Here is a 16,170-nt window from a genome sequence, read left to right on the forward strand (position 1 = left end):
TTTTAGATCCTAAAATCATGAAAAAAAATCATACCACGAGAGAGTCTGCAGCTACCCCATCACTTACTCACCTCCCTGGGCTCCAGCACTGCAGTTTTCCCTCTGTCCTCTAGGTGGTGATGTAAACCCTAAAGTGAGATTGCTGGCTGTTGTCATGACGACAGACGGCCATCTCATCAGGGGGAAGAAGAGCCTTGGAGGAGCGGAAGAAGAATGGCGGCGACGTCGGGATTCCCCGGGAGGTGAGTTGATATGCCTGATGCACGCATTGCTCTGTATAGAGCCTCCGGCAGCTACCCCAAGTGTGGGTCAGGGTTACCACTTTGAGCTGGAGTTTTCCACCCTGACTGTAACTCGGGGTTACCGTCACGGAGGTTAAGCCTCACAGGTATAGCAGCAGCCCCTTGACCTTCCTGGCGGTAAGCCCGAGCTGAGCTCGGGCTATGCCACGCAGGAGGATATCTCAGGCCCTGCTGGGGCGATTTGCATAATTTTTTTTTGTACACGCAGCTAGCACTTTGCTAGCTGCATGTACTGCCCGATCGCCGCCGCTCCACGCCGATTCGCCACGCCACGTCGCCCCCCAGACCCCATGCGCTGCCTGGCCAATCAGTGCCAGGCAGCGCTGAGGGGTGGATCGGGACTCCTTTTGACGTCACGACGTCGATGACGTCGGTGACATCATCCCGCCCATCGCCGTGGCGACGGGGGAAGCCCTAATGGAAATCCCGTTCAGAACAGACAGGCTGTCATGTAAAATAAAATAAAAAAATAGTGCTGCGCTGCCCCCTGGTGGTTTAATTTTGACCGCCAGGAGGGTTAAGGTCCCAAGGTTCAGCTATGTTTTTCTTTAGCTAGGTATTGGAAAAATCTCCCCTCCCTGTTACCCGGTCTCTTACATGGTGTCAGAGGCATGCCAGATTATAACGCCTAATGTCAGGTATATTAAGCTCCTCCCCCATCTCCTTTGGGAGCTGAAGTCATGAGATGTTAATACGGTTGCGCTTGTTACTCCAGATAATTCGGGTGAACGCTTTCATCAGTATCTGAGTGTCCGCATGGCGAACCAGCAGTGGGAGAACCTGCATAGGGTAAAGTAGCCATCCAAAACTAATTTTTAACAGTGCTGCTCTCCCAGAAACCCCTAGAGGAATATGCTCTCATTCCTCGCTCTGTGCTATGACATCTTTAAAAAGGGGAGTTAAAGAGAACCAGAGATGAAGCACTCTCTTGTATTTTACCTTATAAATCAGTGGGAACATGACAGTAAATACCTAATCTGCTCTTTGTTTCATTGTTCTCTGTTTAATCTGAATGTTATCACCTCTGATAAGAATCCCCGACTGAGAAGTCAGGCTGCTCCGTCTAGCTTTGCTACAGAAAGATTATAGCTAAGTCTGTCTTCTGTGGTGTTATTTCAAGCCCAAGTCTGCCCCCTTGTGGCTCTGCTATAATGACTCAGCTATAATTCATCCCTGCAAAGCCAGACTGAATGCTCAGTCCGGGATTCTTAGACACAGCTGATACCAGACACTTTTAGCAGTGAGGATGAAACAGAGAGCATGGTAAGTGTTTTCTCTAATGTTCTTACTGATATATATGGTAAAATACACACGGGTGTTTCCTCTCTGGTTCCCTTTAAGTTTAAAGAATAGAGAGTACTAGGATCTCATTCTATTTTTATTCCCAGATAATTGCCATAATCCCACACCACTTTTACACCCAGCCTCCGAAAAGTAGAAGGTTCCACCAACTTGGACTGTGGTAATAGCTCGCTCTTCGCTAGGTTTACCTTATTTCATCCTGAGCCCATGCTTTCTTCATTACTTCATTCCTTCCTCTTTTAGGGAACAGCTGGCAAAGCAACATATCACATCCCTTGGGAGATCATCTTCCCGACCGCGTGGCCGTAAAGCTCTGGGTGCCCAATGCCCATTCAATATAAATCTGAGCATCCTTAGGCCTGTGAAGAAGCTGAATGAATATAGCAGTAATGGCGGGCTTTATCTGTTGTCAGTTGTAACAGACTCGGGCAGTCCCCTCACCCTGATATTATTCCTTCTCCGCCTATCATCAAGATCTTCCAGCTTCTGTTGAAACTCTAGCAGCTTAATAAGCAGAATAGCTTTGAAGATCACTGACCTGCTGCTTGGTATCAGACCCTTCTTTCTCTACCACAGACAGAAATTGAAGAGAATAAATGTACAAAAAAAGTCACATCCACCATTGGTCTAACTAACCAGAGTCGGTGGGTAATAAGAAGTGGGGGAGCAGTGTCTCAAGTATAAGAAGTGAGGGAGAAGCGTCTCAAGTAAAATACTTACCTGGGCCTTCCTTAAATCCCCTTAAGGCCACCTGTCCCTCACCGGATCCCCGTGTTGCTCTGGCCCCCTGCAATTAAGCCCAAAAGCCTGTCCGAGTCGCGCTTCGCCACGCATGTGCGGCCCAGGCAGGTGCGCTTCCTGTCGTGCTCCCATCTCTGGGAGCATTCTGCATCTGTACAGGTGTACTGCATAAGTACTGAATTCTCCCAGCTGCAGGAGCGTGACGAGGGAGCTCACCTGGCCAGGCCACACATGTGTGGCGAAGCACGACTTGGCCAAGCTTTCAGGCCTAATTGCCGGGGACCAGAGCAACACGGGGGATATGGCGAGGGATGGGTGGCCTTAAAGCGGTATAAAATCCTGACATAATATTCAATAAAAACATGTTTTCCTACTTTTTATATGCCATACGGTTAGCATATTTGCTTTTGTGCATAAGTATTAGTATTCATTTAGAAATTATACGTTCCCAAAGTACACTTTTTTACTCTGAGAGCTTACTTGCATTTTATTTATAACTGCTTTATTCATGTTCTAACAAGCAGAAATGCTTTCTAAATTGTCTGACTTTGTTCAGGGGACCCGGCAGTGTCAGAGAAGTGTTTATTTACATTCGTCACTTGACACAATTAAAACACAAGATAACATTATCTACAACTTTAGATGCGCCCAGCTTTGCTGGCTGGGAAGCTTCTAATGCTAGGATTACACGAGTCGATTTTGCCGCTCGATTCCGCACCCGATTGTTTTCCGCGCTCAATTCTGTGGGCGATTCTCTTATCTTCTATTCGTTTTTCTTATCTTTTCCCATTGTTCCCCATGCAAAATCGAGCACGGAAACGATCGGGCGCAAGATCGGACATGTCGGAAATTATCTATTCAGCCATCTAAATGGCTCAAAATCTAACCGTGTATTCCCAGCATTAGTCCTGTGTGTAACCGTTTGAATGCTGTTCTAGTAAAAAAAAATGCTGGTTTTATATAATACAGTGGCTTGCAAAAGTATTCGGCCCCCTTGAAGTTTTCCACATTTTGTCGTATTACTGCCCCAAACATGAATCAATTTTATTGGAATTCCACATGAAAGACCAATACAAAGTGGTGTACACATGAGAAGTGGAACGAGAATCATACATGATTCCAAACATTTAAAAAAAATAAATAACTGCAAAGTGGGGTGTGCGTAATTATTCAGCCCCCTGAGTCAATACTTTGTAGAACTACCTTTTGCTGCAATTACAGCTGCGAGTCTTTTAGGGTACGTCTCTACCAGCTTTGCACATCTAGAGACTGAAAAGCTTGCCCATTCTTCTTTGCAAAACAGCTACAGCTCAGTCAGATTAGATGGACAGTGTTTGTGAACAGCAGTTTTCAGATCTTGCCACATATTCTCGATTGGATTTAGATCTGGACTTTGACTGGGCCATTCTAACACATGGATGTGTTTTGTTTTAAACCATTCCATTGTTGCCCTGGCTTTATGTTTAGGGTCGTTGTCCTGCTGGAAGGTGAACCTCCGCCCCAGTCTCAAGTCTTTTGCAGACTCCAAGAGGTTTTCTTCCAAGATTGCCCTGTATTTGGCTCCATCCATCTTCCCATCAACTCTGACCAGCTTCCCTGTCCCTGCTGAAGAGAAGCACCCCAAGAGCATGATGCTGCCACCACCATATTTGACAGTGGGGATGGTGTGTTCTGAGTGATGTGCAGTGTTAGTTTTCTGCCACACATAGCGTTTTACATTTTGGCCATAAAATTCCATTTTGGTCTCATCTGACCAGAGCACCTTCTTCCACATGTTTGCTGTGTCCCCCACATGGCTTGTGGCAAACTGCAAACTGGACTTCTTATGCTTTTCTGTTAACAATGGCTTTCTTCTTGCCACTCTTCCATAAAGGCCAACTTTGTGCAGTGCATGACTAATAGTTGTCCTATGGACAGAGTCTCCCACCTGAGCTGTAGATCTCTGCAGCTCGTCCAGAGTCACCATGGGTCTCTTGACTGCATTTCTGATCAGCGCTCTGCTTGTTCGGCCTGTGAGTTTAGGTGGATGGCCTTGTCTTGGTAGGTTTACAGTTGTGCCATACTCCTTCCATTTCTGAATGATCGCTTGAACAGTGCTCCGTGGGATGTTCAAGGCTTTGAAAATCTTTTTGTAGCCTAAGCCTGCTTTAAATTTCTCAATAACTTGATCCCTGACCTGTCTTGTGTGTTCTTTGGACTTCACGGTGTTGTTGCTCCCAATATTCTCTTAAACAACCTCTGAGGCCGTCACAGAGCAGCTGTATTTGTACTGACATTAGATTACACACAGGCACACTCTATTTAGTCATTAGCACTCATCAGGCAATGTCTATGGGCAACTGACTGCACTCAGACCAAAGGGGGCTGAATAATTACGCACACCCCACTTTGCAGTTATTTATTTGTAAAAAATGTTTGGAATCTTGTATGATTTTCATTCAACTTCTCAGGTATACACCACTTTGTATTGGTCTTTCACGTGGAATTCCAATAAAATTGCTTCATGTTTGTGGCAGTAATATGACAAAATGTAGAAAACTTCAGGGGGGCCGAATACTTTTGCAAACCACTGTATGCTGTAAATAATCTATTAGAGCAAAAAAGAAATGCTGGCTTTCATTCCGCTCAGAAATGGCTCCCCGGCGGCTCCCAGCGACACTGGGTCCGAGTGCCTGATTAAATCGCGCATGCGCAATACTGTCACCCCGGCCGCCGTGATGACGCGATGCGGCCGCCGTGGTGACCACAGACGTGACGTTTCAGGAAGAAGGAGCCCGACACTCGGGCCCAGTGTCGCCGGGAGCTGCCGGGGAGCCATTTATAACTAGGCCATGGGTGAGGAGCCAGATGGACGCCATGGGACCTCCCGACCTACACTGGGCTGCAGAAAGCCCCAGGTGAGGACCGATTTCGTTTTTATTTTGAGCTTGGAGTCCCTTTAAGGGGATTTAAGGAAGGCCCAGGCAAGTAATGGGGATAAAAAATAGTTTTTGTCTCCTGTGTCTTTTTTCTCCAGGGTGCCCTGACACCCCCACTACTCTATTGTGCTGATTGAGGTTGCTGTGAATGCTGGGAGCAAATCATTTTCCAGGCAGATGCACACTCCCACCAAAATATTGCCACCCCTCTGGCCTGTCCCCACGAGCGTTCATAAGCAGAATAGTTTTTTAATTCACTGCTAAATCGAACTTTCAGATCTCATACACTCATCCCCATACCCCATATGCTGCCGGTATTTTACTGATATAGCTGGCAGACCCAAATCTGAGGCATCTTTTTTTCCTTTGCTTATGAAACAGATGAGGAAGATCCAGGATCCTGGGAACACCGGCAACGTGATATGGAAGCCTGGAGCGATCTGCAGATTTACATTAAATCTTTAAAGCACCTTAAAGTGAGACGTTCTTTGCCCAGAAGAAACAATACCGAAAATTTGCAAGGCCTGGAAAGTGATGTAAAACCTTGGAGAGGCTTTGATAAACAAAGTACAGCTTGGAGACTTCTTGAAGATAAGATTGAAGCTTGGAAAAGCTCGGCAAGTAAAGTGAAAGCTTGGGGAGACCTACAGAGGAAAATCACAGCTCTTGGTAAGTGTAATTTGTGATGTAGCAGTTTATATACTACAGATATTGTACTATATTTTCACTGCCAAAGGTTGGGAAAAATGTATTGTACTCCCTACCACAATCACAGGGGTAGCCCCCTTGACCCCTGCAGCCAGGGCCGGGCCGAGGCATAGGCTGGAGAGGCTCCAGCCTCAGAGCGCAGTGTAGGAGGGGGCGCACAACTCACTCAGTTGTCATTTCTAATTATGTATGAAGCAGAAAGAAATAAGAAAAGGGGATACATACCAGTGACTGCAAGCCAGATAACTAGATATTAAGGTGTTGGGGAGGTTGTGGGCCCTGTGGCCCTCTTAGTCTAATAGCAATCAGTGTGTGACGGCTGGGGTGGGAGGGATGGAGGGGCGCACTTTGGTGTCTCAGCCTTGGGTGCTGGAGGACCTTGTCCCGCCTCTGCCTGCAGCAGTCAGGGGGAGTGGGGGGGGGGGCATCAGGGGCGGTAGCCAGGGGGACCTGGGAGGGGCCCAGAAGCTGATGTTGTGGTTGAATACATAATTTATGCAGAGCAGGCAGTGCAGTAGAGTTTTATCAGACCTGCTACAGGGGTAATACACATCTCCTTCACTTCCTCTTCATTGTGCAAGCACCAGGCAGCCAGTTAATTACCATGGGGCTTCAGTCCACGCATGATGATTGGCTGGCTGCATGGCACTTAGTTGCAAAATGAACAGGAAGTGGAAGAGATGTGTATCACCCCTGCAGCAGGTTTGTATAACACTCCACTGTGCTGGCAGCCGCTCTGAATTTATTAATCAAAAGATCGGCCTGCCCCCCTCCTGTTAGAGAGGCGGGGGGAGGGGCCCAGTTGACAGACCTCTGTGGGGGCCCGGACCTGAGTAGTTATGCCCCTTCTTCTGTATAGCAGCAAGTAGACTTAACCCCTTCCCGACTGCCTAACGCCGATGGGTGGGGGGAAGGTGGAGCCCCCAGGACTGCCTAAAGCCAATTGACATCAAGTCCTGGGGGCGGAGATTACCAGGGAACACGTGCGCACATGTGCAATCGTTCCCTGCAGAGACACAGAGCTCCATGATCAGCCTGCCAGCTGTTATTACTGCTGGCAGACTGTTAAAAAAATGTTTGTTTACCCTTGAACAGCGCTGCGATCTAGCGCAGCGCTGTACATGGGACAGCCCTGTCACTTAGCTGTCCCTCCAAGCAGGACAAATGGGCAAATAAAATGTGTGGGTTTTATCCACAGTAGAAAGTTTTATTTTAAAACTATAATGGCCGAAGACTGAGAAATAATTAATTTTTTCTTTTTTTCCCCCCTTATTATTCCCATATGTATTCTTAGCATAATGTACCACCCAAAGACAGCCTAATTGGTGGCGAAAAATACATAATATAGTTCTTTTCATTGTGAGTAGTGATTAACTACTTAAAGGGAAGATCCACGGAGTTGTTTAAAAAAAATACTAATCCAGTTACCTGGGGCTTCCTCCAGCCTGTGGCAGGCAGGATGTGCCCTCGACGCCGCTCCGGAGGCTCCCGGTCTTCTCCGGTGGCGCACCTGACCTGGCTAGGCCGGCTTCCTGGTCGGGCTTCTCCTTGCGCTCCAATGTGCGTCTCACGTAGTCGCGGTGACGTCACCGGACGTCCTACGGACTGTACTGTGCAGGCGCAGAGCTACTGCGCCTGCACAGAACAGCCTGGAGGACGTCCGATGACATCAGCGCGACCGCGTGAGATGCACGTTGGAGCGCAAGGAGAAGTCTGACCAGGAAGCCGCCATGGCCAAGTCAGGTGATCCACCGGAGAAGACAGGGAGTGGCGTCGAGGGCACGTCCTGCCTGCCACGGGCTGGAGGAAGCCTCAGGTAAGTGGATTAGTATTTTTATTTCTCCGTGAACCCTCCCTTTAAGAACGTCACTAGTTGAAATCTGCTCCCTGTTTTGATGCTTATCTGGCTGCCAGGGCATAGATTTCAACTCACCACCGCCATGCGTTCCTGCTGCTCTTGTCACTCCTGGTGATCGAATTGTTATCTCCCCACCCTGCCATCTCTATGACGTCAGAACCCTGTGAGCAGGTCAGGAGCCAATTTCATTGTCTCCTGAGTCCTGACCCTGTCTATCAATGTAAGCAACTCCTATTGATAGACACAGGCAGGAGCCAATGCAAGTGGCTCCAGATCTGCTCACAGGACTATGCCATCATAGAGACGGCAGAGTTGGTGGCCTGAGGTTCCAGGCTTGTGTTGTGGGTGGCGGTTGCGGCAAGTATGTGTGGAGATTTGTCAGTATTTGTTGGTGTTCTGCTGTTTCTGGTACCAGCTGTCTCTGGTCCTTAAGGGGGCAGAGACCACTGGTACTTATGTGGTCAAGTTATTGGTGAATGAAAGGAAGGAACGCTGAAAGATGAAAATTGCTCTGGTCCTAAAGGTAATAAAACCCTCAGTGGTCAAGTGATTAATGGTTTGAAGAAAGTTTTTGTATACACAGTATAATCTCGTTGTAATAACCTTGGGTATAGTAAACATTTGGGTATAGTAAATTACCTCTCCAGGTCCCGGTCAATCTCTATTTTAAGTCTACGGGAGCAATGCCTGGTATAGTGAACTCAGATAGGATAAACATTCAGGTATAGTAATGGCCCACTGGATACAGTGAAAAGTGGGTGGTGCATGCGTCATGCATCAGTGATGATGATCAAAACCAATGATCTTGGGTGTTCTCTTCACACTGGCAGGTGATCTGATAACTGAATGGGGTGTGCCTCTGTTACTCAAGAATGGACGGTGGAGGGACTACAATGTCTAGAATACGTCATAAATGCATAGCAAGGCTGGAAGCTCTGATACCTCTGTGGGCGGGCTTAAGTTGGACTGCATGATGATTGGCTGTATTTTGTAGAGAGGCTGCATGATTGGCCCAAGTATGAACAGGAAGTTTTGTCTTACCCAGTGACAGGAGACATGCTGCAATTTGTCCACCCTGGGATTAGTGTTGCCTATGTAGCCCTAAGGTATGTTCGACCGTGTAGTCCATCCACCAAATGTGCATCCTTGCTAAAGAGTAACAGCGGCGCTATCCGCGATTGTATTCCACAATTATTGTATGCTACAAGTAAGGCAAAGGGGGCCTCCTTTGCCGGCCAAAAATGTCCGAGTCCAAGTGTGGTGGCCACCGGATGCTCTGGCTGGCTGCGTGTCTCCGTGTGGCCTGACTGACTCTGGTGGTGAATTTTGCCATTGAAAAAATGTATTAATATAGTAAACCACTTTTTCTGGTTCCTTGGAGTGTACTATAACAAAATTCTACTGTATCATATTTTTGTGTCTCGAAATGCAGACCGGGTCTGTAACTTCTCACTTAATATTCTTACAGCCGGGAAATACAACGAGACAGAAGAAGAGAAATGCTGGGAAGGCTACAGGCACTATTTACAGCATTGGCAGTGTTCACGCCAGATGACAGAATATGGTTTAGAGGATACAGACAGCAAAGCATACTGGGAGTGCTGCTCCCATACGAGAGGACACTTCTGGAAGCTGGTGGCTGCTGGTCACGTCACCCTCACCAATCAGGAACGCTGTTATACCTAAAGCTACTGACTGAGGTTTTTCTGAGTTGGGGAGCACCGGAGGATATAAGCAATGCTTATTTAGAATTTTAGAAATGCAAGCCATTCTAAACAAGGTTTATTAAAAACTGATTAATATTAGATTGCACAAATTATGAAGCTTTTACTTGGAACAATATCAGAACAATGTGAGTTTGCTGCAAAGGGGGGTGAATAAACATTTGTGTAATGACAATTTTGTGCTGGACTTTCAGTAAGGATATTTGTTTCTATCCTGGTTTAATTAAACAATCTCTACTCTTACTGTAAACACTAATTCATCAAGCTCTCAGGGCCGGCTTTAGGGGGGGGCGAGAGGGGGCAGAGCCCCCTCAAACAGACTCGTTGCCCCCTCAAATCAGAGCGGCTCTCGCTCTGCCGCTGCGGCTGCTTCCTGGTCCTGCGTGGAGCGCAGAGCGGTCATGTGATCAGTCACATGACCGCTTCTTCCTCGGACGGCTCTCCGAGACGAGTCTCTGCTGTGACTCAGGCAGTGGCGACATTAAGAGCCGCCCCGCATAGAGGAGGAGTCGACTCTCTCAGAGAAAGAGGAATTCTCCTCCTCTGAGAGAGTCGACTCCTCCTCTATGCAGGGCGGCCTCTTAAGGTCCCGCTCCCGCCACTGTGCCTGCGTCAGAGCTGAGACTCCTCTCGGAGAGAGCAGAGTCAGCAGCACTCGGCAAACTTTTTCAGCCAGCATATTTGTCCGCCCGCCTTCTGCTACCCGCCGCCATCTGCCACTTGCCTCTCCAGACACTGGCTGTGGCTGCGCAGTGTGCTGTGCCAATTGCATTGGCATTTGGCAAATTAATCGATCAGAGTGCTGCAGGTCTGGTGTGCTGTGCCAGTTCAGCCAGTGACCAGTCCAATAGTCAGCCTGGCTGGCAAATCAGATAATTGCTTCATTTAAGGCTGTCAGTCAGTGTCACTGCCAGAGTGCACTGCAGCCTTTCTGGCAAATCAATAGTTCAGAGTGCCTCATTTATTTTGTGTGCGTTCTTTGCCATCTGCTGCCACCTCAGGCCCTCTGCACAGCACTGTAATTGTGCTAAAAATAAAAAACACGCAGCATATTAGCATTTGAAGAAAATTATTTCTGTGTTACACCTGAGAACATTTTTTTGATAATCTGCAGTGCGCAGAACTGTATTTGTGGTAAAAAAACACCACGCAATATCAGTATATTAGCATTTGACGAAAAATATTTCTGTGTTACACCTGAGAACATTTTTTTGATAATCTGCAGTGCGCAGAACTGTATTTGTGGTAAACACCACGCAATATCAGTATATTAGCATTTGACGAAAAATATTTCTGTGTTACACCTGAGAACATTTTTTTGATAATCTGCAGTGCGCAGAACTGTATTTGTGGTAAAAAAACACCACGCAATATCAGTATATTAGCATTTGACGAAAAATATTTCTGTGTTACACCTGAGAACATTTTTTTGATAATCTGCAGTGCGCAGAACTGTATTTGTGGTAAAAAAACACCACGCAATATCAGTATATTAGCATTTGACGAAAAATATTTCTGTGTTACACCTGAGAACATTTTTTTGATAATCTGCAGTGCGCAGAACTGTATTTGTGGTAAAAAAACACCACGCAATATCAGTATATTAGCATTTGACGAAAAATATTTCTGTGTTACACCTGAGAACATTTTTTTGATAATCTGCAGTGCGCAGAACTGTATTTGTGGTAAAAAACACCACGCAATATCAGTATATTAGCATTTGACGAAAAATATTTCTGTGTTACACCTGAGAACATTTTTTTGATAATCTGCAGTGCGCAGAACTGTATTTGTGGTAAACACCACGCAATATCAGTATATTAGCATTTGACGAAAAATATTTCTGTGTTACACCTGAGAACATTTTTTTGATAATCTGCAGTGCGCAGAACTGTATTTGTGGTAAAAAACACCACGCAATATCAGTATATTAGCATTTGACGAAAAATATTTCTGTGTTACACCTGAGAACATTTTTTTGATAATCTGCAGTGCGCAGAACTGTATTTGTGGTAAAAAAAACCACGCAATATCAGTATATTAGCATTTGACGAAAAATATTTCTGGGTTACACCTGAGAACATTTTTTTGATAATCTGCAGTGCGCAGAACTGTATTTGTGGTAAAAAAAAACACGCAATATCAGTATATTAGCATTTGACGAAAAATATTTCTGGGTTACACCTGAGAACATTTTTTTGATAATCTGCAGTGCGCAGAACTGTATTTGTGGTAAACACCACGCAATATCAGTATATTAGCATTTGACGAAAAATATTTCTGTGTTACACCTGAGAACATTTTTTTGATAATCTGCAGTGCGCAGAACTGTATTTGTGGTAAAAAACACCACGCAATATCAGTATATTAGCATTTGACGAAAAATATTTCTGTGTTACACCTGAGAACATTTTTTTGATAATCTGCAGTGCGCAGAACTGTATTTGTGGTAAAAAACACCACGCAATATCAGTATATTAGCATTTGACGAAAAATATTTCTGTGTTACACCTGAGAACATTTTTTTGATAATCTGCAGTGCGCAGAACTGTATTTGTGGTAAAAAACACCACGCAATATCAGTATATTAGCATTTGACGAAAAATATTTCTGTGTTACACCTGAGAACATTTTTTTGATAATCTGCAGTGCGCAGAACTGTATTTGTGGTAAAAAACACCACGCAATATCAGTATATTAGCATTTGACGAAAAATATTTCTGTGTTACACCTGAGAACATTTTTTTGATAATCTGCAGTGCGCAGAACTGTATTTGTGGTAAAAAAAAACACGCAATATCAGTATATTAGCATTTGACGAAAAATATTTCTGGGTTACACCTGAGAACATTTTTTCAATAAGCCAGCTTAATTTCCATTTCAGCTTTCAGCAACTCACAAAGAGAAAGTTACTTCGGCAATGCATCCATTTTTCAGAGCTTATAAAAAGAGTAGTACTGCTGCTACCTGTACTACTAATAACAATAGTAGCAATGATACCGCTGCTAGTAGAACAGGGACAGTCACAGCAATTACTACTACTACTTCAGTATCAGCAAGCACTGCTTCTTCTGATCCTCCCTCCACATGTGCTGTACCAAAGCAGCCTGCTCAGTTTCAGATAATGGCCACACCCATTGACTTAAATATCAATGCACCATCTCAGCCAGTACTGGTTAGCTACCCAAAGCGTGCATTTGGTACAACATTAAGATCATTCAATCCTGTCTGGTACCGCACACGCCCATGGCTGGAATACTCTGTTGAGCGAGATGCCTGCTTTTGTTTCCCCTGTAGGAAATATGGCAGCGTTGTTAATGAGAGGGATGTTGTTTTTACTTTAACTGGTTTTAACAACTGGAAAACAGCCCTTGATCGAGACAAGGGGCTACAGAGGCACGTGTCCAGCCGTAATCATGTGCATGCGTCAAGTGTATGGACTCAGCACAAAAGTAGAGAGGCCACAGGGGGAACTGTTGACTCCATGTTGGTTGGCAAAACACAAATTGAAAAAAATCATTACTATGTTAAGAGTGTGGCCAGTGCTGTTAAGTTTCTCTGTGTGAATGAATTGGGGCTCCGTGGGACTGTAGAAACCTTGCGGCTGGATGAAGCAGGTAATGATGACATTGCTTCAGGTCTCTTTTTGAAATTAATGGAGTATACCTTAGAGAAGGACGAGAAGCTAGCAAGCATTGCTAAGAGTATCCCAAAGAATGCAAAATATACATCTAAGGATATCCAAAATGAAATTATTCAAACACTGGCAGACATGGTGCTCAAAGAGGTCAGAAAAAAATATGAAAATGCTGATTCTGCAGGGTTCTGCCTCAAAAGTGATGGGACCAGGGACAGGTGCAATGTGGAAAATTTGTCTGTGATGATTCGATTTGTCAGCAATTCTATGCCAGAGGAGCATCTTATTGGGTTGCTTGACATGCATCAACTTGATGCAGAGTACATCACCGCTGAGATATTAACACACCTTTCTGATGCTGGCTACAGTGCTGACAAAATACTTAGCCAATGTTATGATGGGGCGTCTGTGATGAGTGGGGTAAAAGGGGGTGTACAAGCTCTGCTCCAAAATAAGTTATCTAGATATGTTCCTTATATCCACTGCTACAACCACCAACTGCACCTAGTAGTTGTGCATGCCATGCAGAGTGAACCATGTGCAAAAAGATTTTTTGACCTTTCTAGTTCACTGTACAAGTTTTTCCAGCACCACCATGTGTCTGAAAAATATGATGCACCTCATCTTAGAAGGCTGCTTGAAATACGATGGACAAGCCACTATGAGGTGACAAGGTGCATTGTTGAAAATCGAGACCATATTCTCAGTATCCTATCTGAGATGACAGAAGATGATGATGCTGCAGTTGACCTGTGTACTGAGGCATCGGGTCTGCTATGTCAAATTAGGAGGCATCACTTCTTTGAGACTGGAGAGTTTCTAGTGCAGGTGCTGGGTGTCTTGAAACCAGCAAATGCAATTCTACAGTCTCAGTCTGTGGATATGTGCAGTGCTTCTGAGGTTGTTTGTGCAGCACTGGAGTCCCTAAAAAACATTCGTAATCGTAAAGATGAGCATTGGGCAGCGTTACCTGAGGCGGCTGCTGGAGATGATTCACATCTTCCAAAGAGAAGGAGAACAATGAGCAAACACCTCAGTCAAAGTGTTGTGCTCTCAACTGTGGGCCATACAGATTCTGATAATCCTACCCTTAATCCCCATCAGTCTCTGAAAAGATCTCTGCTCAACATCCTTGACAGGGCCATTTCTGAAATGGAGACACGATTTTCACAGAGGAATGTTGACCTGATGAAAGCCATATCTTGTCTTGCACCCAAATCTAGTTCATTTTTAGATTCAACTCAGTTGCAGCCTCTAGCTATGCTGGCTGGCACAGTGGCAGACAACAATGCAAATCTGAAAAATGAAATCCTTGTGGCAAAACAGATGTTGCTCAAAAAAATTCCGAATGAAGCAGACCTGTCATCTGTGTGTAAATACCTGCAAGAGTACAAGGAAGCTTTCCCTGAATTACATAAATTGTATGTAACAGCCCTGGTAATTGGAGTATCTTCAGCAGCCTGTGAGAGTTCCTTCTCCACATTGTCAAGGGTTCTAACCCCCTATCGTCGCACCATGTCACACAAAAGAAAGCAGCATTTGGTGATCTTGGCCCATGAAAAGTCCATAACAAATAACTTGGACATGGATGAATTTGTGAAACTTTTTGCAAAGCGAAATAGGAGACTTTTGTTGTAGATTGGATTGGAGAGAAACCACCACTTGATCCACTTTAACCACTTTATCCACCGCTACAGTATCCACAGTCCTGGCCAAAAGTTTTGAGACTGTCAAAAATATTAGTTTTCACAAAGTTTGCTGCTAAACTGCTTTTAGATCTTTGTTTCAGTTGTTCATGTGATGTACTGAAATATAATTAAAAGCACTTCATATGTTGCAAAGGCATTTAATGACAATTACATGAGATTTATGCAAAGACTCAGTATTTGCAGCGTTGGCCCTTCTTTTTCAGGACCTCTGCAATTCGACTGGGCATGCTCTCAATCAACTTCTGGGCCAAACCGGACTGATAGCAATCCATTCTTTCATAATCACTTCTTTGAGTTTCTCAGAATTAGTTGTTTTTTGTTTGTCCACCCACCTCTTGAGGAATGACCACAAGTTCTCAATGGGATTCAGATCTGGGTAGTTTTCAGGCCATGGACCCAACATTTCAAAGTTTTGGTCCCCGAGCCACTTAGTTATCACTTTTGCCTTATGACACGGTGCTCTATGCTGGAAAATGCATTGTTCTTCACCAAACTGTTGTTGGATTGTTGGAAGAAATTGCTGTTGAAGGGTTTTTTGGTACCATTCTTTAATCATGGCTGTGTTTTTTGGCAAAATTGTGAGTGAGCCCACTCCCTTGGATGAGAAGCAACCCCACACCTGAATGGTCTCAGGAGGCTTTACTGTTGTCATGACAGAGGACTGATGGTAACGCTCACCTTTTCTTCTCCTGACAGGCCTTTTTCCAGATGCCCCAAACAATCGGAAAGGGGCTTAATTGGAGAACATGACTTTGCCCCAGTCCTCAGCAGTCCATTCACCATACTTTCTGCAGAAGATCAATCTGTCCCTGATGTTTTTTTGGGAGAGAAGTTGCTTCTTTGCTGCCCTTCTTGACACTAGGCCATCTTCCAAAAGTCTTCGCCTCACTGTGTGTGCAGATACGCTCACACCTGCCTGCTGCCATTCCTGAGCAACCTCTGCACTGGTTGCACTCCGATCCCGCAGCTGAATCCTCTTTAGGAGACGATCCTGGTGCTTGCTGGACTTTCTTGGACGCCCTGAAGCCTTCTTAACAGGAATTGCACCTCTCTCCTTGAAGTTCTTGATCCTATAAATTGTTGATTTAGGTACAATCTTAGAAGCCAAAATATCCTTGCCTGTGAAGCCATTTTTATGTAACGCAATGATGGCTGCATGCATTTCTTTGCTGGTCACCATGGTTAACAATGGAAGATCAATGATTTCAAGCATCATCCTCCGTTTAACATGTCAAGTCTGCCATTCTAACCTCTAAACACTCTTTATAACA

General features: G+C 45.0%; 1 protein-coding gene across 1 annotated transcript in view; it reads left to right on the forward strand.

The window, feature by feature from the left end:
• Positions 1–9,728, forward strand: part of LOC137528587 (uncharacterized) — a 122,359-nt gene extending 112,631 nt beyond the window's left edge. Inside the window, exons 8-9 of the mRNA XM_068249933.1 lie at positions 5,645–5,932; positions 9,298–9,728. Coding sequence (XP_068106034.1) covers positions 5,645–5,932; positions 9,298–9,515 — 506 coding nt within the window. The 3' untranslated portion in view covers positions 9,516–9,728. The remainder of the gene's footprint in view (positions 1–5,644; positions 5,933–9,297) is intronic.
• The last annotated feature ends 6,442 nt before the right edge of the window (positions 9,729–16,170 follow it).

The sequence above is a fragment of the Hyperolius riggenbachi genome, chromosome 8 (genome assembly GCF_040937935.1).
Source record: "Hyperolius riggenbachi isolate aHypRig1 chromosome 8, aHypRig1.pri, whole genome shotgun sequence".
NCBI classification, from domain to species: domain Eukaryota; kingdom Metazoa; phylum Chordata; class Amphibia; order Anura; family Hyperoliidae; genus Hyperolius; species Hyperolius riggenbachi.